The 25819-nt window shown below is 37.6% G+C and overlaps 1 protein-coding gene across 2 annotated transcripts; it reads left to right on the forward strand.

Annotated features, from left to right (window-relative positions):
• On the forward strand, positions 1-25264 carry EMB (embigin). Of its 2 annotated transcripts, XM_014260965.2 has the most exons (10): positions 1-304; positions 5176-5256; positions 8281-8346; positions 10392-10554; positions 11689-11777; positions 15230-15354; positions 16281-16557; positions 17248-17281; positions 18874-18938; positions 21115-25264. In XM_014260965.2, exons 1-9 carry the CDS (start codon positions 217-219, stop codon positions 18908-18910), a joined length of 960 nt encoding a protein of 319 aa, XP_014116440.2. In that variant the 5' UTR covers positions 1-216; the 3' UTR covers positions 18911-18938; positions 21115-25264. The 2 variants fall into 2 exon arrangements, with proteins under 2 accessions (XP_014116440.2, XP_087910793.1); XM_088054667.1 differs by lacking the exon at positions 17248-17281.
• Positions 25265-25819: the final 555 nt, after the last annotated feature.

Below are 25819 nucleotides of genomic sequence, written 5' to 3' on the forward strand. Positions count from 1 at the left end.
TTGTGGCCCCAACGCCTCCTCCGCGGCTTTTTGGCCTGTTTTTTTTTTTTTTTTTTCCTCTCAGTGAATTTGGAGCAGCTTTGCATTTTGTCCCTGTCGTTGCTGGAGTGGCAGGATTTCCCGCAGAGCCACTCCGGCCCGCTTGAGGCTTCCTCAGGTGGTGAAGCCCGTGGGGTGCGGATCCGGGCCGAGCCAGGGGAGCGCGGCGGGGGCACCATGCCTTCAACCTTCTCCGAGTGGGGCCTGGGGCGCCTGCTGCTACTACTGCTTCTCGGCACCAGGGTCTCGGGCGGGACCCCTGCAGGTAAATGTAAACTCTCCCCGGGTCGGGCCCCCTCCGCCCTCTGTGTCCGGCGGGCCGGTGTGAGGTGGACTGGAGCACCGTCTGGGAGCAAAGGTCCTCCTTGCTCCGCAGCATCCCCCCCGGCTCTTGGGGGAACGCAGCGCTGCCCCGGCACGGCGGCTGCCTTTCGGCTTTGCCTGTGGGAGCAGCTGAGGCGTTTCTTTTTCTCAACGGCCCCGATCCTGCCCGGCGCCCCTGCCTCCCTCAGTGCTCGGGGTTCTCATGGGACAGCGGGGCTCCGCTCTCGCTATGCCCCCGCACCGAGGTGGTGGGCGGCGGCAGATGGGGAGAGCCGCATCGGTGATCAGCCGTCCTGTAGCCTCAGCCCCTTCTCCCTTACTTATGGAAGGGTTAATTGGATCACAGGTGCAGGATTGGGAAGGTGTGGTGTTGTGTCTCTTTTCTGTCCGGTCCTCACTGCGTAAAGCGTTTAAATGCTGAATAAAAAACTCCGCAAACCCCCCTGCAGATCACATTACTGAGATACGAATGTGCCTAATGGGTTATGAGTGGTACTCCTTAGGATTTTGCCTTGCGTTTTTAAAAATGGCATTTAAAATCCATGAAGAAAGAGGGACTTGAGCCTTCTGGGCCCCATTCCTCCTCTAGAGGCTTTCGGCAGTTCAGGAGCAGGCCAGCTGCTTCTCAGGAAATACGATCGTGTTTCTAAAACTAGTGGATTTTGGTTAATTTTCTCTTCTTTTTGAGGCGTTGCACAGTAGCAGAGAAGGATTGTAGTAGGAATTACCAGATTGTTGGTGTTTGCTGTTCCGAGTGAGATTCTTGGAGCAGGTCTTGCTGGGCCAAGAGTACTGTCCCGTGTATATGTGCATACACATACTTGTATGTGAACGCCAATGCTGTGACTTGAATTCAGTGTGGTTTAGCTGCATTTTCAGTGTATGAAATAAAAGCAGTTAGGTTTTCTTCATCTCAGTTGCACTTCCTGGTACCTAGAGGACCAGTTCTGCTCCCAGGTGATGGTACTGTCTGTAAAATTTCTTGTAGTTTTACTTAATGTGAAAGGAAATGTACTTTGCACTTCTCAAGTCTCCTTTGAAATGCATATTTAAGTCTGTACAAAGACAAGAATCTGCTTTGTAGCTATTAAGTCTTCTTTAAAATACATGTGCATATATATGTAAAAGCAGGATTGAAGTCCTTTTGAACAGTTTACTCATTTGAGTTTTTTGAGTGTAAATGGTGTGATATTTGTAGGAATGTGCGAGTCACCATGTGGCTAATTGCCATAAGATACTTATTATTGATAACTGTTAATTTCGAAAATCATACCTGATGGTGGCTGAAGCAATTTTAAGTTTATGTAAAGCCATTGGTAAAACTATAGCACCTCAAAGAAAAAAACAAAACAAGTGAATCAAACAGCAAATCTTTTTTTGTGTTTCCAAAAATTCCACAGATCTACCATCTTCCTAAAGTGATGTGTATTGTGTGGCTTAGAGCAGACTTCAAAAAGAAGCCACTAGCTTATCTGTATAGAGTGAACCTGTTTTCCAGACTTCTGTTATTAACTGTTTTTATAGCTGTATGAACTAGATAGGGAGGCATCATACTGTGACTTCTGTGATGATTTAAACAAAAAATGGTAGTTTACTCTTTCACTGGTCATTAACTAAATGTGTATAAAGCTAATTGAACACAGGGACTATCTACACAGCTGCAGCAAAGGGAAGTTCATGTCACTTGAAGGAAGAAGAATTTAAAACTGTTTTCCAGTGAAGTCCAGCAATCGTGTTTGTTTTGGGGATGTGAGGGCTCTTCAACCAAAAGAAATGCTTGCAATAAAAGTAAGCAAAGGGAACACTTGCTATACAAGAACTGAGTTTGAGGAAAGTGGATTACATAGTCTGCAGATGGTCAGGCAGATTCCCCAAAAGCACTATTAGATTTTTATTTTGAGATAATATCTTGAAGAAGATACTTATTTTATTATTCTTATCTTAGTCATGTAACTGTTAATTGTTTTGGAAAAATCTAAACTCTTGTTTTTGTTTTGCATAAAGAGTAAGTTCTGAGTGTCAGAACACTTGTTCAGATCTTTCTGCTCTGTTTGATTTCCTTTGTGGTTTTCTTAATTTAGTTGCAGCAAATGTTGCCAGATTGATTTAGGAAAAGCAATCCCACCACATCTCATCTCTCACTTTCTAGTCCTGAAGATATCAAGGAACTATGAGTGTAGAGCACACCTCATTCCTTACAGACTGCTTCCAAGTTGTGTTTTTCTGGTTTGACCTGAGGGAACAGCTTTTATCAGGGTATTTGGAAGGCCTTAATGTTGATTCTCTGATGTCTCTGGGGCATTAGGAGGTTCTGGTGGCTGGTTTTGGATGCTACTGACTGCATGTGAACTTAAAAAGTGTCTGATTGGTATTAAATTAAGCAGTAAGATAAAGATGTTAAACCAAATATTATTTCAGCCTTTTCTTACTCAGCTGCTTTTCTGGCTGAAAGAGAGCAAGGAAATTTTTAATCCTGAAGTTACTCTGGTAATAGTAAGCATGGTACATCCATGCTTTTGTCCCTCCCAAAATTCTGACTACCATACAAAGCAGAGGCAATGTAGAAGATTAAATTCATGATGTCATACACTTGCATATTCCTTCCTGCATGGAAATCAAGGAGATGAGAACTCTATAGCCTATCACACTATTGATTAAATCTAGTGCAGAATAATTATAGGCTAAGGCATGCAGCCATGACTCAATAGTTTGAGAAATTACTCCGCGTGACTTGCTTACATCATTGCCTGGCTGGATGACACTAATAATGCAGTGCTGGCCCATTTTGATCACCAGTGCTATTTAGCAAGTATACATGAGAGGAAGAGAGTGGTGCAATGTTATCTCTGTTCTATGTAATTTGACATGTGCACAGATTAGATGAAAGATCTGGAAGCAGGGGTGACAAAAAATACTACTACTTGACTTTTTTTACTTGATACATGGATAAAGGAAGAAATAAAGGATAGGATAAAGGAAGAAAGCCAAGATGAGAACCCTGTTAGTATGCAAACCACATTGCAGGTTATCAGCCTTTATTGCAGAGAGATAACAGAGCTGCTGTACAGCTTGGCACTGGCACCTTCTAAATTTATCATCTTTGGGGATTTAATTAATGTGCAGGTGATCCATGACATACTTAAAATGCCTCAAGATGCTGCAGTTATAAAAATTCTTGGACCTTTCTTCAGTTGTACTATGAATATCAGAAAAATAATAGCTCTCTGTGCTCAGTACCTCTGTCAGGCAAAGAGTAAGACTCAGTCTTCTTAATGTCTGGCTCATAGGCTGGTACATCCTTAGAGCAGATTTTAAAAGTTCTTTTCTTAGCTGAAGGGCTCAGAGGGAACAGCTGGCTGTGGGACCAGTGGACTGATAAAAAAGTGGGCTGCTGTTAAGGACCAGTATTGCTTAATTCTTTTAATCATATCTTTCAATTACCATGTTTTACTCTTGGTCCAAACTGTTTGAAGTATGATGGACAGATGGAGACAGCAGATGGTGTAAGCCAAGCATGGCAGTAGTGGAGTAACTGTGTACTGGAGGTTCCAGTGGCGAATCTATAGATTGTCTCTGCCTATTGGTGCTGAAATGAGGTAGGAGTGTAAGTAATGTTCATTTGTGAAATGGCGGAGTGCTGACTTCATCTTCTGCAGAAAGTATGTGATTCTCAAGTCTGAATTGACTTAAGTGCATTTGAGATTGAATGCACTTAAAATATGAGTTAGCTTTTCACTGTGTACTTAAGTGTTGGATTGGATCCTTGTGGGTCCCTTCCGATTCTGAATGTTCTGTGATTTTGTGATCTGTGCATGTTTGTTGCTGTCCTGGGTGTCCAGAAGAGTTCATGATCCCAATTCCACCCCTCTCCCAAGACTTCAATTACAGATGCAAAATACATGTCCTCTTTTTCTCTTGTGGCTGAATCACTTTCTATAAATAGTGCTGTGGCTCTAAACTACGTCCTGGAATACGTTTGTTAGTGAAGATAGTACAAAATAAACACTAGTTCTGTCACCCAAAAGTGGAAATAAAGGAATGAGGAGACATTTCCATTCTTTTAAAACATCTAGATATTTCGAGTTTTTAAGAGTGACACAGCTGCTAACCAAGTCCTTTGCCTCTTTCATTCCTGTTCTTTTTCCAGTCAAGAACATTAAAGCATACTAGATTCTTAAATGGTTCTTGTAAAAACTGTATCATAGGAGCAGGATCAGATTTGCAGTGTGGTACTGAGGAAAGTTGGAAATATTTATTAGTGTTGGATGTTGAAGTTAATGTTTGATACAGATGTCTTTTCTTTTTCTTATCGAGGTGCTAGTGGAAGCAAAGGAGGATATGGTCATTGCTTGTTCATCACACTAGATTTGTAAGGTTGTAATGAAGTCCTTACTCTATTGGAAAATTTTCTAATCTGTTTGAAGTTATTGACCAGTGTCAGTGGCGTAAGTGGTGTTTTTAAAGCCCATGAACAGAAAGGATGTGAGTACAGTTTAAAAAGTTGCTGGAACATTCTGAGAATGGCTTTTCTTAGCCATAAGCTAACGGCAAGAACTCTACGGAAATTAGAGATCAAATATTGTCTCCATTCTTTAATCTTTTCTTGCCTAAAGTGAGCTAAACAACTGATGAAAAACGATTATTGTGCATTTTATAATGGTGTATGCTCAGAACTTGGGGGAAAAAATGGAGGGGAGAGGCTGAGTTGAGGACATTCTGCTGGAATTATTTTCATGAACTAGCTTTTACTAACTCTTAAGTTTCTTTAAACCTTTTCTGATGTTGTTTTTGGTTTGATTTTTTTTTTTTTAGATCCAGCTATGACAACACAAGATTCAAGTCAGACACAGGTGAATTCTGTCACTAAGATGCAACCTGGACATGAATCATCTGGTAATTGTTTCATTTCAGTACTTTTAAAACTATGCCTTTCTCCTATTGATACTAGTTTATCATATAGAGTTTACATTTTCACGGTTAAGTGTCTTGAAATAAAATTGTGACTTTTTGGAAGAAACAGATACAGCTCCTAGGTCTTTCAAAGCCACTGCAAGAGCTTGAGTGTCATGGGTATCTCCAGAACTGGAAAAAGCTATGCAACTGCCATTTTCATGACGTGTTGCCCTTAGACATGTATGCCTTAAAAGAAGGCAATGACCCTGGAGGTCAGAAAGTGCCCAAACTAGTACCTCTGCAGGGAGTTGTGTTCTAGCCTTTAGACATAATAATTATTTAATATGAGAGCTTGTTATGCCTGTATGTTATTGAAAGGTATAAAAATGCCCTTGCATCACCATGCCTGCTAGCTTAATCTTTCTTAATTATGGCTGTGTCAAAACTGTCTGTTGTCCATTATACCTTAATTGTTTTTTCTACAGGGTGCTGAGAATAAGTTCCAGGCAGGACAAGAAACGAATGATTGTTGGTTCTACTTTGTCTTTCCCCATAAAGATCAGAGAATCAGAATTTCAGTGCTGTCCCAAAGCTCATGTTGATTTGTCAAGTCAAATATGAGCTGAGTTACATTTCACTCAGTCAAGTGCTGGCAAGTTAATTTCACCTACAAGTTGGAGGTTTTTTTGAGATCAAGGGTATTTATCTGCTTTTCATCTTAGGAGCTTTTTAGCACAATGTGAGAAGTAGGAGTGCAATAGCTACTAAATTGAATAACTCTCTACATACATAAACACACACATTTATGAGACATAGAAAGTGTTTCATATAATATGACCTCACCTCAGTATTTCCTTTTGATATGTGAATTGAGGAAGAAAATCAGTATGAAAATCCTATTTGTTGCAAGACATTTCAAAGGCTGATGAGTTTTTTGTGGCTTGATCTACCATATGAACTAGCATTGGTGCCTTCTGAATGTATCGTTGTGAGAGATTTAGGTAAAAAAGCAGGTGATGAGTGTACTCGACTGACATAAACGTGGGTGATCTGTGACAAGTCTGCCATGCTGTCTGAGTGTTTGTGCACACAGGCAGGTTAAGATCTGCCAGAACTTTCAAGCCTTGATATTATTTCCTGGGTAAATACTTGGACTGGTTTACTTCTCCATGGGGCAGAGATCGAGGCTTTTTGTGTTCTTGTCTAGGGCCAACAGGACTATTGTCTACTGCTGAAGACAGCTTTGATTTCTCTGCTTAAAAAGCCATTTTTTACTATCAGTTGAGATTGACAACAATCTGCTGTCAACAACACCAAATGAAATAGCCTGGTATTTAGTTCGTAATTTTCATTACCAACCACCTTAATATACACATTTATTTTTGCTTAAACTGGTTGAAGCTTGAAGGAAAGTATGAAAATGCAGATGGAGCAAGCCTGGCAGAAAGGTTGGTTGCCTGAGGCACAGAATTCCTTGTGCTGTGAGCTTGATAGGATGTTTTCTGAAACTGGCCAACAACTTGAAAAGGCAGATGTACCTCTGCTTATGCCTTTAGATGCAAACCACTAGCAGGGACCTCCTTCAACACAGCCAGATGCTCTCAGCAGTAGCTCAGAGGCAAGTGTTTAAGAGCTTTACCTTCGAGTTCAGTGTTTTATGCAGGGAAAGAGAAGGAGCAATAGTGATGAGATGTAGGCTTTCTGAGGAGCTATTTCTACTGCAGAGTGATCAGTTTGGCTACCCAGTGCGTCTCTCAGTGGGAGGGCTAAAGCTGTAGCCCAGTTCCTTTGTCTTCTCAGTTGTGATTTGGAATCTTTATGATCCATGAATCTTTCTGATCCATGATGTAATCAAGCCTCTTTTCTTCTACAAAAGCCAGGATGTTTTTCTCTTATAATGCTGTGTGACTAGGCAGAATCAGTCTCTAATTACTGTTCATACCTTTCTGCAATGCATTATGAAACATTTGACAGTGAAATTACTTTCCAAGTGTGTAAAAGCATGTGTGGTGTAAAACATTTAGTGTATCTTTTGGGCTGGTGGTTAAATCTATTTTTCTCTTTTCATCACCTTAATTAAAATAAGATTATTGTAGCTGGGCTACATCTGTTTGAGCTGCAGCTTATTAATTTGCTTTCTTTCTCTATTCTCGAAATGCGTGAGAAGAGGTGATGGGAACAGGCTGTGGTAAGAATTGCTGTATCAAGCTCTGTAGAGCTTTGTAAAAGATCTCATATGTTCTGAAGGGTATGTGATCCAGAGCTGCACCAAAAAGGAATTTTGGTGACCATATACCTTGTAAATGTAGGTTTTCTTCACAAAAGGAGAAAAATATTTTTAGGTCAGACATATGTTGGTTAACATTTCCTTTGTAGAAGGGCATTGCCTGCTATATATCAGAATTTTTGAGGAGCAGTGAGTATCTTTGACCATTTTGTAGTGAACCACAAGGTGTTCTTACCCTGCATTCATTAAAGAAGCACCTTAGATTAGACTGTCTGCCTCTGACTTCCTGGCTGTATTGTTAGATTGTAGTAGCTTTGGGAATGGTAGCATTCTGTTGTTCTGGGGTTTTTTGTTGGGTGGTTTTTTGGTTTTGTTTCTCTTGCATGGTTGGTTTGGCTTCATTATTTTTTTCTAAAGCTTATTACTTTTTTCAAGAACTATTTAGACATTGATGTAGAAGTCATGTATGTAGGCAGTAGGTGACTTCTTGAGTCAGGCTATAAAGTAGCTCTGACATTTTTAGACACTGATATTCACAAATTCAACATTACAATAAAGCTAAAAACCATTATCTAGCAATTGCTATAACAGCAACCCCACAACACTGCTGCTTTAAGATTATGGATGCTAACACAGGTCTATAAAAGGATCTCCACCCTAGTCTGCGTTTGGCAAGGTCCATTTTCTCCTTTTAAAATTGTTATAGTTGATAATTGCCAAACCGCATTGATGCTACTGTGTGATTACTTACATAGGATAACTTAACTTTGTTTCTGCCCAAATCTTGTTGGGTCCAGATGTTGCCACACAAGAACTCAAGCCAGCAAGCAAGGATGACTCAGAATATGAGATAGTCCTATCTGGTGAGTGCATTATTTTTTGTCTTCCAGTTAATTTATATTGAATGTAAGTACACACAAACTTCCATATGAGTTGTAGAAGCATCTAGAATGGCAGGTTCTTGATAAAGTGAGGATGTTGCAGTGAGTATGTGATGAGCCCAGTAAAAAGTAAGTACATTTATGCTGTTATTAACTTCTCTGTTCTAATACCTATTTTTCAGTGGAGAATTAGATTGCTACTTTCATTAAAACTAATTCATAACTCTTTTCCTCCAAATCAATTGAAATGATAGCTTTTTGCATTAGTGAATCCACTTGCAGAGGGCACATAAGCTAGAGTACTTGCTGAACAGCAGGTGTTGGCTTAGCAACATTGCACGAGTTAAAGCATGAAGAACAGCAAAAATAAACCTGTTCCTAAAGTACTTACAAAGTTCCTAGTTGCCAAATAGTATCCTGTTATTTCTTGGTTAGCTGGAGAAACTGATCTAACTGAAGTATCTCTGGAAGATTTGCAAAATACTGGCATGATATTTTAAGGATGTAATTTTGCAGCATTTATGCTGTGTTTTCTTCTAGCAGGAAACTTAAAGTACTCTCTGTTTCCTGTTGTGGTATCTGCACTCTTAGTACAGGGATGCCCCAAAAATCAGTCTTGCTATTGGTGAATCTTCAACATCATGTGGTTTTATGTTTCGTTCATTCAAAGGATGGATTTAATTTTAAAATAATTTCGTAAAGGACAGATAATATTTTCAGCTGGTGTAATTAGTCTGACTGTAAAACTCTTGCTGCTGTGAAACCAATTCCAGTTGTAAAATTACTTTGATCATAAGCAGCCTCAACAAGCTGGGTTACGCTTGGCTCATTTATTCAGCCTAATTGCTCTAATAAATGAGTTTCAGTAACTGATGTTGCTCTGCAATGGAAAACTGATGTGTTGCACTTCTAAGTTTATCTCCAGTTCAGCAGATCTGAAGTGTTTTGGCTGGGACTTGCAATTCTGGATATGCTGTTCTTCAGGTTGTAAATGTCTCTGCCAGACCTGGTAAAGTTCACTTACTCTGGAATTGGTGCACTCACTCCAGTGAGACTTTGCTGCTGCATAGGTATGACTTGCATTACTAAGTCAGTGAGCTGTACTTTAAAACTTCATTTGCTCTTGGAAAGAATGTGAACTGTGTAATACACCTACACTTTATTGACCACCAAATAATACAGAGTACATCTAAAATTGAAGTGAGGCATGAATAAATTTTCTTGTTAGATGACTAACTGAACGTCTGTCTAGAAGGCATGAAAGAGAAGGCCAGTTACGAAATAAAATGTCACTGCTAACAGGTACAACATCTAAAGTGTTTTCTTATAAAAGGCTGTTTCTATGGATTGGAGAAGATATCTGCCGTTACCTACTTTTTGGCTGTGCTTATTTTAGGTTTTTATGAACCTATGCTCATGGAAGACAAAAAACTGACAAGTTTTTCTACTGTATTGGAGTATTTTCCCTCCGTAATTCTACTGGCCTGCCAGGAAGGCAAAGCCAGCCCTAAATGGGTTTGAAGAGGATTTGTGTCAGGTTGCGTAACTGCAGCATGAAAGGCATGATCCAGCAGTGTTAAGGGTGTACATTTTATCTATAGCTTCCCTAGCAGTAGTATCTCACAGCATCATAAAAATCTGCAGCTGGCTAAAGTCCAGATGGTTATATATACTTATATCTTAACCCTTCTTGACACTAATAATATAATTTTCTATAGACATATTAAGTACTTAATATTTTTTTGTGTGGATTAAATAATGTAAAAGCTTAAGTCTATCTCTTAAGTCTCTCTTGCTCTCAGTGAATTGATTATCTATCCTTCTATATTAGAGCCCTCTAGGAAGTTTACCTACAAAATGGGAGTGTGTTATTTTATGTATTTGCAGGGGCTTTTTTGTCCTGGAGAGTATAAAGAGCACCTGTGTTGACCTGTAATCCTGTATATCTAAACACAGTCTCTGAAGTTTTTTTGCCCAGACTGAGGAAATGCGTTTTTTTCATTAAACGTTCTTAAACTTTCTTACAGGTGCTCCAGTGGAAAAAAATATCTCTGTAGCCAGTCCAACTAAAGTTGAACTTCTATGCAAATTAGGTGAGGATTCCAATTTGAAAAATCCTCAAGTGACTTGGAAAAAGGGAGGTGAAACAATCAGTCACACCACTAAAACTCAGAACAGCTGGAGCATCCAGTAAGTAGCATTCTTTACACTGTGATTTGCAGATTCTAGTGAGTTACCATATTATATATGTTGCCCAGTACTAGTAATGTGTATATTGGAAAATGGACAAATGCAAAGATTAATCAACATACTGAAGCTGGTGGAAAGGAGAAAGGTTGCTCCTATTTTTCCTCTAGTGCATGAAAAACAAGGTTGTTTTTTTTCTAAAAAAGAACATAGAAGAAGGAAACAGTTCCTTGAAGTCCAACAATTTTTTCAGTAAGTGAAATAATGATCAGTCTGAGATGAAAATATTTTAGCAATTTCTTTTTCTACTCCCTAATTTTCCATGTGCTCTTTTCCACCTCATTGCTGCTTTGCAAGAGTATGGAAGGTAGCAATGGTCATTTTCTTTTCTTCATAGTTAACAAAGGTAGACGTGAAATTTTACAGTAAAGATATTTTGAAGGTTTTCTTAAGTCTTTCAGATTTCTACAGAAACTCAAAAAATGTTGAAGCCTTTCTACAATTGATACAATTTATTGTTCTTTAGAATTAGGCCAATTGCACATTTTAACTGACTGGTTGCCAGTTGATTTCTCCATAGCTTTAGGAGCAGTAGTATTTACATAAATTTTGGTTGTAGAAAATACAATAAGAATAAAACTGTTACTTTCCTGATACTCCATATACATAGACTTGTAAATCTTTCTCAAAGTGACAGTAGAATGCATAGTTTGCCGGTGAAGAAGATGCTGTTCTTCATTAGATGAAAGCTCTTTAAAACTGTTTTTTGTGTTGATGAGATTACTTAAATGGTTTCTTCTTCCTAAAGCCCTATATAGGATGCGCTTCACAGTTCAGATGGTGAACCCATGTCCAATTCAGTAATCTGTGATAATGCTGCATAAAGGTGGCCTTCTGTCAGTGTGAAGGGTGAAAATGGTGTTTATGATCCAAAGTGTGCTTGTGCTTTTCCATTTTCTTAAAAACATGACACCGTTTCTGCATTACACTAAACCTGAATCCTAGTGTTGCAGTGATGTTTTCTGCTCCATTACTGATTCTTACTGGGTTTTTTAGAATGCTAATTAGCAGTCACCTGTAGCAGTAAAAAGAGAAAATATTAAAAAAGCCCCCAAATTAATGATTTCTTTTTTTTAGAGTGACCATTTCAGAAAGCAGTCAGCTGGGAAGTTACACTTGTATTCTGAAAGGTGAAAAAGAACTCAGTGCTACATTTCATTTGCATGGTAATTTAATTAATTTGTATTTATTTTAAATTTTTGTTTCAGCTAACCACTGCAAAGGTTTATTAATATTCTTTCTGGATAGTATGGAAATTGCAACATAATTTGATAAGTTATGACTAGTAGAGTCAGACTAAGTGAAAATAACTATCAAAGTAATTTCTGTAGCATGGATTGAAGAATTTTGAACCAAAAACTAAAAGCCTTTTAAAAAAAATTCTAGTAACTGAAAGAGCATGAAGTCTTTATTTTCACCCTTCTTGACAAATTGATTTTTCCTCCATCTCTACAGTAGATGTGAATACACTTTACTTTCTGGGACATGAGAATAAATGATGGTGTCTCAGAAATATCTTCAAAAAGCAGAGCAAATAGTTAGCAAGTTGAATCTGAGATTCGGTGTTAAAAGTGAAGTAATGATTGGTAAAATGGAGGCAGGATTTTTAAAACTGCATTTGTATTTCTGAAACACTACATTATTACTTCAATGCTTCTTTTATTCTGTAATAGTATAAGAATAGTATTTAGATGAACAATTAGTGTGCTTCATTGGGCAGCATAACTGCCCTTTCTTCTGTTTTGTGTTCTCCAGTAATGTTACTCTGGAAGTACTAGGTGAAATTCAGTTGTGTGGAAATGATAATACAAGCTGCTGAGCTGATGAATAACTCTAATGGGAGATACTCCTTTCTCTGTTCATCCAAATTTTGCAAAGAGCAATGCAGTAATTTAATCTGTGAAGGCTGATATAGGAGTGTTTTTCCCGAAACACAGGCTCTGAGAAACCCTAACTATTCAAATCATTACCTTAACCCCAGCTAAATTAAGCAGTGGGGCTCTCTAGTTCTTCAGCTGCAAGTTGCCTTTGTTCTGTGGAATAGCCAGTAATAGAACTTGAATGAACTTGTGTGGGTTCAAATATCAAATACTGATACCTGCTTTCAGACATTCAGCCAGGAGAAACTAGCTTGCAGTGCTGCATAAAGACAAAAATTTAAGTTTATTCAGGCTTTTTAATCTCTAAAAAATAATTATGTATTTTTCTTGTCAGCATGTGGCTAAGGTTTAGTTGAACAGCCAGCCAAGTCAGTGTAGATGGAAAAAAGTCCAAGGAGACTTTATTTTTTCTTTTTCTCTAAGTACACAATAACTATTATGGTAAGGGCAGCAATGACTCAAGAGGAAAGTCATCTTTTCCAGGACAGTGCATAGGACTGGTTGATTTATTAGAAGAAGATCAGAGAATTGCTGCATGATGGTTGAATGCTGCCACTTCTGATGCCATAAAAAGTACTGGCTTGATGCTTTTTAAGATTAATGCAATAGTGAAGGAAATGGGAAAGAGAAGTCCTTGAATCTTCCAGTCAATAATGCAGGGAGAACAATTTTCAAACTGAAAGATGAGTAATGTGTTGGTATAGACTCAGTGACTTAAGTCATCACTGCTGTAACTAACTGCAATAGCTTTTCCACAGGGCAGTTTGTGGGATTATTGGATGTGTTACCTCTCCTCTTCTGCCCCCCGATTTCTGGCCTGGCATAACCCCTCAGATTTTGAGGAGTTACGTTTTTACTCAGATTTGCAGAAAGCAATTAGATATTTACAGGAAGTTAATAAATAACAGAGGACATTCATGGATATTACAAAATGTGAAGTGCTGCTAGTTTCTAAAAGGGTAGAACAGATTAATTTATTTGCCCTTTGTTCAGGGGACCTTTAAGCAGCACTCCGAGATACGTGCACCGTGAAATAGCTCTGGTTTTTAAAACTGTGGAAATCTGACTGGTGCGCTTGCTGGTGCTGACACCTGTCTGTTTCTTCAAAAGTTGGCTTTGTCTGTGCAGCAGAAGTATTTTGTCACCAAATTCGGTATGATCCACTTGCAAAAATACTTGTGACAAGCCTTGCCTGTATTCAAGGTTTAACTGCTACAGAGCCAGATCCCAGAAGTTGTAACAGATATTAATTTCCTTAGTTGTTGCTAATTCACATGTAATCGTGGCTAAATCACATGTATTGGTGGCATGCCTGTAGCTGAGCTTTGCCACTTGTCAGTGTGGCTAAATCTCTTCAACTGCTGCATCAGCTTGTTGCGCTGGGTATGCAGGGTGTTTTATCTCAACCTGCTTGTGTGTTCTCTACATTGCAAGGGAGATTGCAGCAGTAATTAGTAAGGTCATCCCTTTTAATGATGGCACGGAAGATACTCTGCTACTGTTTAAAAGGATAGTGTTTAATGATTAATGATTAAATCGCACTCATTAGAGTGAGACAACTTCACTAGTAAAGAGTCTTGTTGTATGGTGCAGCAAATTCTGAGACTGAAAACAGCATTCTTATTAACAAATTGGTTTCATATATATTTCTGCATAGGAAACTTAAGTTTGAATAAACATGAGAAGCAGACTTTTTTGGTTAAATAATAATTTGTGCCCACTGGTCAGGAAGGTGAGAGGACAAGAGCGATCTTAGCTTGTGTCAAATCGTTCATCATAACTGCTGAAAGCAAATACTTGGCCTGTTTAGTCTAGTGTGATCACAAAAATCTAAAGTATGTACTGGATTTGTACTTAAAATGTAGAGCAATCAGACTTGAAGTAAAATTCAAAATGGGTGGATCTGAGGGAAGCCTATTGGTAAAAATCCTAATAAAGAGGGAAAGGAAGAGGAAGTACATATACTTCAGTATAATGCGTTTGCTAAGCTCTAACAGTATCTGGGGGATAGTCTGTATGTTCAACTGCCTTTCTGGGCACATCTTTTTGGAAGCTTGTGGGTCACAAGCAGTTACGATGGCTAGGACAAGTAGCTCTAAAGTTAAACTGATGTCTTATTTCTTGTTGACTGTATTCTGTCCTCAGCAAGATTGGAACAAAAGTCTTGTTTATTGGCATACACCAAAAGTCATTGCTTCAGCTCAGAAGATGTTTGTAACTACAAATATCTAACAATCTGCAGATTTTCTTCAGTTACAGAAACATTCTCTGCATGTACAGTTTGTCAGATACCATTATGAAGTTGTATTGAGCTGAAATAGACTTCCATCAGTTTCTTCAGATTGAGTGAAATTGCAGGAAAATTACGTATTTGTTTCTACTATACTAGAACTGAAGCATATAGCTTGCAGCTGCCAAGGAAGGGAAAGAGGAAATGTGGGCAAGGGTAGAAATCATGGTTTGATTTTTTTCACTTGACATTTGATATTAATTGGCAACTTTCAAGATCACGCAGCAACTGAAAATAGGATTCCTCTAGTCTTCTGCACAGATTATATACTTGAAATAGCAGCCCGAAATGACTCGTCATTTACGTTGTGTCATGAATTATAGAACCATGAGGGTTTTAACTAGAAAAAGTGAATGGAGTATTATAAATGAACAACCTAAACACGTTCTTTGTAACACTAATGAAAACCTGTATCTCTCTCTTTGATTTTTTCTCTCGTTGTTCTTAGTACCCAAGACTGAAGGAAGAGAAAAACCTGTTATCACTTATATAGGAGATACAGCTGTAATGGTTTGTAAAACTGAGTATAATGCCAAGGCTTGGACCTGGTATATGACCAATGGAACTGAGCTGGTAAGGTCTCCCTCTGTTGGCCAAGCAAAACAGTATGACAAAAAATAAGTACAGATACTTTGTACTTTACTGCAAGCTCTACAAATGGCATTTCCATTAATGGAAATACCTTTATGGAAATGGAAAAAAAATCTAATATATGCAAGTATTCCTTGTTATAGGGATGTAGTTTTTTGTTTTGGTTTGCATATTTCTTCTTCATACTAAAAGGCCCTGCCATACACCCAAGTGCGGTGAGTGTTGAGAGACTTGTTTTTACTGTATTTATAATGGTTATACTACCCAAATATTGCTACTGGATACAAAAATAATCTTACAGTGGGACATCCTTTCACCTGTAAGATGATATATAACCTTTTACTTCCTCCAGGTAGAAGTAATTCTATCTCTTAGCCTTACGACAGATGCAGAAAGCATAGCTTCCTTTTCATCCCTCTTCTGAGGGGCAGCACTGTCAACTGAGAGAATGCAAACAGATCTGTCTCCTTTGTAATGCTGGAGATCAGCACTGACTTTTTTAAGAGAATCAGTGTATGTCCCAGTGAGGGAGAGCCCCCTCTTCCACTTCCTTGGAAGTGCGTGTTCTGTGGTGTGGTGAAACCCATGCATTAGATCTGGCAGCCAAGGATGTCCTTTGTCATTGGAGAGTCAATAGAACCAAAGATGCCTTTTGTGTGATTGTAAATAAACTAAAACAGGTCAGACAATTTTCCCACTGAAACTTTGTATTTTCCTCCAGTGAGTAGTCTAGAAGGAACTAGGGTGTCCATAAAATAAGTCCTTCCCTCTAAGGTGGGGTAATGGTGCTTCATGAATGCCTTTTGTTCCTAACTCATTGTACATATCTATACAGGACTGAATGTTGATGATACTGTTTGATTAAATGCCTTCTCATTACATTAAGACTTGCAATGTATTTTTTTCAGGCTCCCATTAATACGATTTTGCATACTGACAAGTTTGAAATTATGAGAAAATCTGCCAAAGTAAGCCGTCTGGAGATCTTCAAGCTCACAAAGAAAGATCGTGGTGTATATTGGTGTGAAGCTGTTTTTGATTTAGGGAGAAGTAAAGCGAGGTTTGAACTTAAAGTTCTTTCCATCTCAGCACCTCTCAAACCCTTTATAGCAGTTGTGGCTGAAGTTGCTATTCTCGTAACTACTATTGTCCTCTATGAGGTGTATTCAAAAAGGAAAGGAAAAGGTAAGTTTTGGTGGGGAGTTTTTGGTTGGTTGATTTGGGTTTTTTAAATTAATTTCTAGCTTTCTGTTAAATTACAGCCGAAAGTAGAAAATTACCCATAGTGCATCATACATGAAGATGGGTTATTTTCACATCTGTATTTCTGATAAAATTCTTTCATATAAAACACTACAATGAAAGGAGCTTTCACTAAACATTACTTACCCATAACAGTTTTGATATAGTCCTGGTGGTTTTTTTCCTTACAATACAAGGGAATTTTGAGGCTATAATTTTTGAGGGAGTGCTAAGGAATGGAAGCAATTCTTGGTAGCCTTGATGGGAGAAAATTCTTCAGAGACATTCAATAAGAAGGAGAAAGGCATGTGTCTAATACAGACATAAATGCATGGTATCTCTATTTTAAAATACAGAAATGTATCAACCTATATAGATAGGTATAGACCTATATAAAAGATGATTTTTATTAAAATAAGACTAATAAAACTTCATTAAAATAAGCTTTTTCAACAATTCGGAGGTAATTCCCTTGAATAGATAAACAAGGTAATTTGAAATACATATTAAAGAAAACTAACAAAATAAAAAAATAACATTTTGTTCTGATTAAACAATTACTAAATGTACTAAACAATAAATTTTATATTTATTAAATGGATACTTTTATGTAGTACTTCTTTTGTTCTGCAGGAGGTGGAAAAGAGTTTGACCAAATTGAGAAACTGTAAGCAAAAAGTTCCTATACTGTAGTTCAATATTTGTTCCTATGTGTATTTGTGTTGTACAAAATTATACCTTGTTGTTGATCTCATTGGTAAGGGGGATGATGGTCAATGTGAAAGAATGTCTTATTCTTTTCCTTAAGACTTTCTAATTCCAGAGTGAGAAGAACACTCTTTCCCACCTTGAGCTTGATTTTGAAATGAGGAATTTTTTTGGTGGTTTGTTAGTTTTGTGTTGATTTTGGGGTTGTTTTGGTTTTTTGTGAGAGCACAATGCATCCTCATTATAAGCTAATTCTAGAAGACTATAATTTCATGGAAATTACTTCCAGGTGAAAGTGCAACCTGAAAGAGGCACTTTTTTTTTTTTCTAAGTATAGTTGTCCATGTTAACATACATTTCTCTCATTGGCACGTGGTCAAAGCCCTAACTCTTGTAGCTAAGTCTGTAGCTGCTGGGGTGCTGGGAGCTGGTATTGTTGGCTGTTTTGGGGGCTAACTCCAACTTCTCAGGAGATTGCACTGTGCTAGTAGTTTGGGCTGCGTTGCTGTTAACCAAAGGAACCAGGTGTAGGCACTTCAGTTGCTCCTCTGCTGTTCCAGGGTCTGTGCTCCTATGCTGGCTCCCCTGTGCTTAGGGTAATCTATTTCTTTAGGCTTGCTTGCTGAAGTATGCTATACCTGTCTCTCTGCCTATCTGCTGAAGCCTGGTTCCCTTACCTAGCCTATTTATTTCTTAAAACAAGAGGAAAATTGCCTAACAGGTCCTCTTTTTATATGTGTCCAGTCTGCTCTTTATCTCCTTGATCCCTTCTCTCCTGCTGTATTTGTCTCCCTTTTTCTTCTGAGTATCTCTTTCCCTCCTCGATTTCTTGTTTTGCTGCAGTGACCTCCTTAGTTTTCCTGTGTTGTATTCACTTTCTTACTCCTTTTTTCAGTGCTGAAAATACATTTTGGTGCTTTTTCACTTATCTGAACAGACTTAAAGTTCTAATTCAATTACAGAATAAAGTGGGAGTATGTCTTGGGAATATAGTATGCTATTATACTGCTATATGTTTGGGGCTATGTCTTGAGTTGAAAATTGAAAAATTGCCTTTATTGCACAGCCTGCTTCTCATAAACATGCTGAAAATACCAGGATGATAACAGAATAGTGCACCAAAATAACGTTTTTGTCCTTGTGGGATGTGGTTCTTCACAGTTGCTTATAATCTTTATTGTGTAATTCTTAGATAAACACATATGAGGAAAATTTATTACCTATGTACTTCCATGATTCAAGAACTGAAATTTATTTCAACTATTGGCTGTTTAGAAGATGGATTTGTGTACCAGAGAGTGGCTCCAAAGGAGCCTGTCTGGTCTGTTATGTCAGGGATGACTGATACAGCTGTATTTGGTTGATGAGGTTATAATTAAATGTCACATCCAGCAGTGTATTTAGGTGGGAGCCTAGTGAATCACAAACTTTTTTTAGCAAGAAAACTTCTAATTCAAGTCACAGCATAATATCTAGTTACAGTTATTCCAGAAGGAGACTTCTGGAATATCTTACTGTTCAGTTTTGGAATTTTTGCTTTTTTTCTTGTAGTAAATCAGAAGAAAACATTGCTGGGAGATCCAAGTAGTTCTAGGCAGAGAAGTAAACCTCAAAAAGTAAGTAAGAGGTTTCTTGAAAGGTAAGTAAGAGATGAGAGACCAGAGTTCACTTATCTTTTGGGCAGGCTAATACTAGGAAAAAGAAGTCTGCTTTGCTGTCCCAATCTTTCTTTTTATGTGGAAGTAACATAGTAATTAAATCATTGTTTAGGTAAAGTCAGATACAGTTGAACAGGAAACTGAGTCTAAATCATTTTAACTCAATTGTGTTGTCATTGTGATTTACTAGCTCTGTTAAACCATGCAGTCTTTAAAATGAGACCCAGGTTAACCTGCTTGACTCCTGATCATGAAAGAATTCAGTGAATGCCAGGGTAGATGCTGAGATGCATAAAGGTACTGCTGTGTTCAAAATGCCACTCTTTCTGGCTATATTTAGTGTGTTGGGAGTTTATGGAGGAGGGATCCTCTGTTATAGCAAGTGGGGAATATGACAGTGCTAGAGAGATTTAGAGGAGTCTGGGAAAGAAGACTGAGCTTAATAGATGGTGATTGAAAGGACTAGTTGTAGAATGAGGAACCAGAGTGTGTGTAGTCCCTCAAGAGCTATATAATGAACTTCCTGATTCTGTACCCTCTTTACAGTCTGATTATAGGCTGTTTCTACTTACGCCATCTGGAAATGCTTGTCAGAGGATAGTCTGTCACTTGAGGAGCGATCCTACACACACTTGTTTCTCTTCTGCATCTGGCACCTCAGCCTCTGATCTGTGGATGAGAGGTGTGAATGATTTTGTATTCACATCACTGCTGGTTCATCCTCATCACAAGCCATCTACCCAAGTTAAGATTGTTACCATACCCTTTGTTTTAAAGAACAGAAGGAAACATGTTAGGTAGAGTTCACATACTCAGAAAATGATCCAGAACAAATACTTTGAGATGATATGGTCTCTGTTCCTCTTAGATTTAACTCTTAACTGGCAACTCAGCCCCACGCAGCCACTTGCTGTTGCTCTCTCTGGTGGGATGGGGGACAGAATCAGATGAGTAAAAATAGGTGAGCTCAGGGTCTGATATACAGCTTAACAGAAGAAAGCAAAAGCTGAACACAGAAGCAAAAGAAACGATTCCACTAATAAATTTCCACTATTTCTTATGGGCAGGCAGATGTTCAGCTGTCTCCAGGACAGAAGGGCTTCATCATGCTCAAAAATGTGTAATAGCTGCTTCAGTTAATCAAGCAAATAAATACTGTGACTCTGAATGTGTGTCCCCTCCCCATTTCTCCTTGTTCCCCCAGCTTTACATGCTGAGCATGATGCTGTATGGAATGGAGAATCCCTGTGATCAGCTAGGGACAGGTGCTCTGGCTGTGTCGCCTCCCTTATATTCTTCCAGCGTCCTTGCTGGTGAGGGAGAGGACAAGACCTTGTGACTGTGTAACCACTGATGAGCAATACCTGAAACATTCCTGTGCTATCAGTACTGTTTCCAGCACAAATCCAAACCTAGCCCTATACCATGTGCTGTGAAAAGAATTGACTTTATTCCAATCAAAACCAGCATACAAGGATTTATCTCATGTTGGGTCTGAGGTTCCATTCTTAAAAAATTCTTTTGACACATAGCACTCAGTCAATAAATAAGAATTATTCTCTGAGAATCACTTGCTTTGTCATCATGTACAGTGTCAAAAGTTTTGATGTGTTAACAGGATAAATGCCAGTTGTTCCCTTTAACTCCCTGAAAATAGATTGTAGCAAGGTGGAGATCAGTCTCTTCTTCCAAGTAACAAGTGATGGAACAGGAGGAAATGGCCTCAAGTTGTATCAGAAGAGTTCTATATTAAGTGTTAGGCAGGCTTGCTTCTCTGACGGGCATTGGAGCAGGTTGTCCAGGAAAGTGATGGAATCATCAATCCTGGGCATGCTCAGAAGGTGTGTGGATGTGGCACTTAGAGTTATGGTTTACTTCTAAATGTGGTGGTGCCAAGTTAATGGTTGGACTTGATGGTCTTAGAGGTCTTCTCTAATCTAAATGATTCCATGATGTGATTTGCAAATTGGACCATTCAAAAAACTAATGTTTTGATTAGAATTAAGTTTTTCAAGTAAGTTTTACTAACCAGCAAAATAACAGAATATATTATTCAGTTATTGAGTAATTCAGTATATTATACTGAATAAATATTCATATTGTAATAAAATATGTTTATTCTTTTTTATTGCAGGAGATTTAAGCCAAGAGAAGTGGAAATCATCGCAAAGCTACAGAAGATATATGCAACTATGCATTTTAAACATTCATTGTGTTTTGAAGTAAAGTCCTCTACATTTGAGTAATAAGATATTTTTAAAATAACTCTGAAACTACTCATTTTATACAGATAATATGATATACTGTATTTAAAAATTTATCTGCAGCAGGTAGTTTTTTACATGATTAGGCTTACTGTTGGTTTGTGATTGGTCTGTTTGATCTTTGTTTCCCAGACTGAAACTAGTGTTTTATTTGCTGAATAAATGGTTAATATAGGGTGTGCATATTATCTGAGTGTTATAAAACTGGACATACAAGATCACAAAAAGTATTTCCTCCAAAGAAAATGCCTTTTTACCAGCTGATGAAGCAAATGTGGTGCAGTCAGTTTTACCAAAGAAATGGTGTAAGAGGAATCTTCATCAGAACTTAAATGAAACAATTAAGAAAGTTGTGATTTACTCAGAACAGTAAAATGTCTTCATTCTGACTTTTCTTGGCTTTGTTCTCAGTTCTACTATATTGTAGTCCTTAGTAGGCTAAACATTTAAATACCATGCTACTCAGGTATTTCAGAGTAAATAAGTACTGGGTATACAGTACTTTTTCAGACTATAACTGCAATAATCCCTTATGCCTTAAAAAAAATTTTCACACTCTCTGGACCTGAAAAGCCAGTTTGGTTATTATAATTTATATGGAATGCTGAATTTTCAGGAATATACCTATGTATGCATCTGATCATACATAATGTCTAGTTGGTATTTCTGCTTCTTTCAGCAAACTTGTTTCTTAGACTTGCAGAGCAAAGTGGGTCTTGAGCAGCTAAAATTTTCAGTATAGTAGGATAAAGCAACATGAATGCCACTACTTCTCTTACACAAAAATCTCAACACTGGTGTTAGTGACAGTACTGCTTTAGAAGAGTGAGTTGCCATAATACCATTTAGTTAAATTATGCATTCAGCAATTGAAAAATGCTCAGCTAGTAAGAAAACTGTTGCATCAGTTGCCTTTGTTTGAAATAATTAAAACATCAATTTTGAGAGGAAGAAGTAAAATCTTCAGAAAAATGTATTTTCTACATAAAAATGCAAAGAAAGAGGCAGCATTTGCAGAATCTAAGAAAGTGAAAGAAGAAAAAAATACACGTAACTTCTTCGTACTGGTCATTTTTCTTTGAACATAAATGTAGAAAAAAATAGAAAACATGAGGGAAGGGAATTAAATCTGTTTTATCTATTTTACTGTTCTTATGGGTTTGAAAAAGATCAGAAATCCTAGCATTGGCTGTTTTGTTGGAAGTGGGAGACAGAATCCAGTCTGATATATATTTTTTTGTTTTTCATAATTCATTTCCCAGTTTGAAGAACTCCAAGTTAAGGTCCAAATAAGACACAGTGAGAAGTATAAAAGCATTGGGTGATTGGCTGTAAGGAGTGAACATTGATAAAGATTCCTCTTACTTAGATACTGTGTTTTTTGTATTTTGCTTTGGACTTTTATGCACTATTAAAAACAATGTATCTGCAGTTTTTTATATGCATTTTTCACTGAGATAATTGATATTTTTATTGTATCAAGTAAATATGGGCAGTTTTAAAATGTTACTTCTGTATATTGGCATATTTTAGAGTTTGTAGTTATCTGTTTCTTGTAAGCAGTTAAATAGTAAAAAAGGTAGTCTTAGAGATATAAGAATTATATTCTGAAAAAAACAGCATTAACATATTTTGCAATGGAAATGAGGTTAGATGCCATCTGTGAAAAAAGTCCGGCACTTAATCAGAAATGGTAAATCTTTCTGCCTTCACTTAGAGTTCCTACCTGATTTTGCAGTTGGGCTATAAAGTCTTGGCTAACATAGACAAGTCATACCAATAGATAGTTTATTTGACATTAGCAGGGAAAACATGGATTAAGCATGGATTTTGGAAGCAGCACATCTTAGATCTATCAGAGCTATATTACCTTAGTCAGATTGGCTGCTGAAAGCATAGCTTTGCCTTGACCTACCTCTAGAATGTTCTACTTGGTTTGTCTGAGGGTTTTGGTGTTTATTTTTAGGCTGGTGAGTAGTTTTGAATCATTTTAAGTGGTTTTATTTTATGCATTTTCTCCTAGGTTTAAACCCTTTTGGGCTTCCCTATGAAGGGAAATAAGAAATAATACTAAATGGTAAATATTAATAATTGACATAATTAATGGACAACTTCAAAAGCATAAGCTCTCCTTTTCTTGGTCCAAGTAACACAAGGAGCTGTGGAAATATATTTTTGAGAAGTAAGTTATGTATATATTCAAAGCATTCCCACTGCAGTTGCTTTATGATTTTAGCATTGAATAGAACAAAAACTTTGTGACTTTAAAAAAAGCCCAAAACTCTAGGCGGTGATTTTTTTTTTTTTTTTTTTTTTTACTTCATTTGAAATAGGGGATAATAAATAAGATCCAAAACAATTGTACAATTTCCTTCAAACAGTAGTTGGAGCTAAGTGTAGGGACCTACAAAATTAGTTTTAATAACAAAACATTAATCTGTAATAACTTACTTAAGTGGGTAGACTGAATCTTAACAACTGCAACTGCTTGGCAAATCTTGTCTTTCAAAATTAAAACCTTTTCTTGTAAGAGGGGATATTTTCCTGGATTTTAGATGAACAAAAGCCTTACCAGTTTCTTAGAGAAGGTTGAAATCCGAAAAAGAGTCCTGAAGAGCTGTTTGCTAATACTTCCAGCTGCTTCACTGCAAATCCTTCCTGCCCTTAGGTCTAAAGTAGACACAAGCAGCTCTGAGACCAAATTCCTAGTGAAGATGGACAGATATTAGAACAGCTTCCAAACTGGGGGTTCAAATACAACTGCATTAATATTTCTTCAGTGTGGAGACTTAAGCATTACCATACAGTTGTTCAAAAAAATTGATTAGCTGTTGATTCTTCAACACATGTAATCCTGGGGCAGAGAGGGAAGGCACATCAATACTGGTGTTGCTACTAGAATCAGCATCCATGTGCCTTTAACTCTTTTTCAGCCAGAGAAAGAGGTTTATATTCTGTCTTTAAATTGTTCCTCAGAACCTTTGAGCAGTGACTGCTGAGCAGTGAAAATTGAAAAGACGCTGATTGGTACCTTAAGGTCAAGGGAGGTTTTTGAGACAAGTGGTACCCTAAATGTTGAGCTTCCCAGCACGTGTTGTCTGACCACAATTAGCCATATGATGATTCAGTTCTAGCTGGAAGCTCCCCCAAAACAGAAGGTGCAGATAGTGAGGAAGCAACCAGTTGAGAATGTTGTAGGGACATGGGAAGGAACTGCATATTGGTGTTCTGTAGGGGTCCTGAGAGACAGGTAGCAGAAGCTGTCTTGCAGTGAGACATGTACAGGGAAGATTGAATGCAAATCTTTAGGAGAAAACATGTTTTCAGTTGTACCACTCAGACTGTGTAGAAAGCTCTGTACAGCAGCTGAAAACAATCTGCCATTGCTGAACACTTGAACAGATGAAAGCAGAAAACCAGATGAGATGTCTCATGACAGAACTAGAAGTTACTTGCTTAGAAGATACTTCTCTGCTAGTTTAACAATTTTGTACTCTTGTTACTTCATTAAGCTAGAATACACATACATAATCCTTTGTGAAAAAATAAACCAAGTTCCAAACTTTACAGCTTCTAACTGAAGGTCTTGATTTGTCAAAATTTACTGTTGGCAATTGAGTTCATTTTTGTAGAATGTTCATTCTGTCATACTCAAAATTACTTCCTTACAGAAACTTCATCTGCTTTGTTTTTGTCTTCAGCTTTATATTGAACCAAAGAGATTTTGCAGGTTTTTCTATTACTTATGATAATATTTCTATCAGCTGACTTGCTGAGTTATTTTCAGATTGACATTAAAACTTTTAACAGTGCCTGGAAGGAAGAAATTTTTTTACTGTAGTTAATTTTGCTTTTCTCTTTTGCAATATGTTTGTTGAAAGTTTTCCTCTGAAACTTGACAGCAAAATGTTTTCTAGTGGAAGACTCCTAAGCCTAATGCTTTTTTCATGCTTGCCTTATTTTATGTTCTGATTTTATATTCTGTGCTCACTCAACGGTTCCATTGTGTTGCTTAAGCAAATGGAAGTACCCTGTTTGATGTATATCAGATAATGAGGATGGTAGTTATGAGTAGTGTGAATTGATACGTATACTTAGAAATAATTTCAATAAATTTAACCATAAAGTGATTGTGATCTAATGCCTGCTGTCTGATTTTGTTTCTGTAACTCCCTCTTTTTAATTTTATTTCTCCATACCCTTTATCTTTAGATCTTTAGACCCAGACTGCTCATTTGCTTGATTACCCAACTGTCTCTACTTAGATCTGTAACCTTCTAGATGGAAATTCCCAAACATAAAATAGAATCTGTGTAATTCCTTTTTAAATGCACACACTTCATCTGGCCTAGATTCACCCTTTGTAACTTTGACATACAAGTTAGGAAGTTGCATCTAGTGTTTCACTTTTAATGGGAGGTGGTGCTAAAGGGTATCTTCCAGCAGAAAATAGCAGTCTAAATAGAATCTGGATTAAGCAGGGTAAATCCCACCCTGTATCAGTCCTAATTTTTCTCTAAAGCACAAGCTATAAAAACACATTTATTTGGTGTTTGTCTTCCCATGAAGATAAAT

This window comes from Pseudopodoces humilis, chromosome 4 (assembly GCF_049639895.1).
Source record: "Pseudopodoces humilis isolate 2021_Gansu_Grassland_sample_001 chromosome 4, ASM4963989v1, whole genome shotgun sequence".
Classification (NCBI taxonomy): Eukaryota; Metazoa; Chordata; class Aves; order Passeriformes; family Paridae; genus Pseudopodoces; species Pseudopodoces humilis.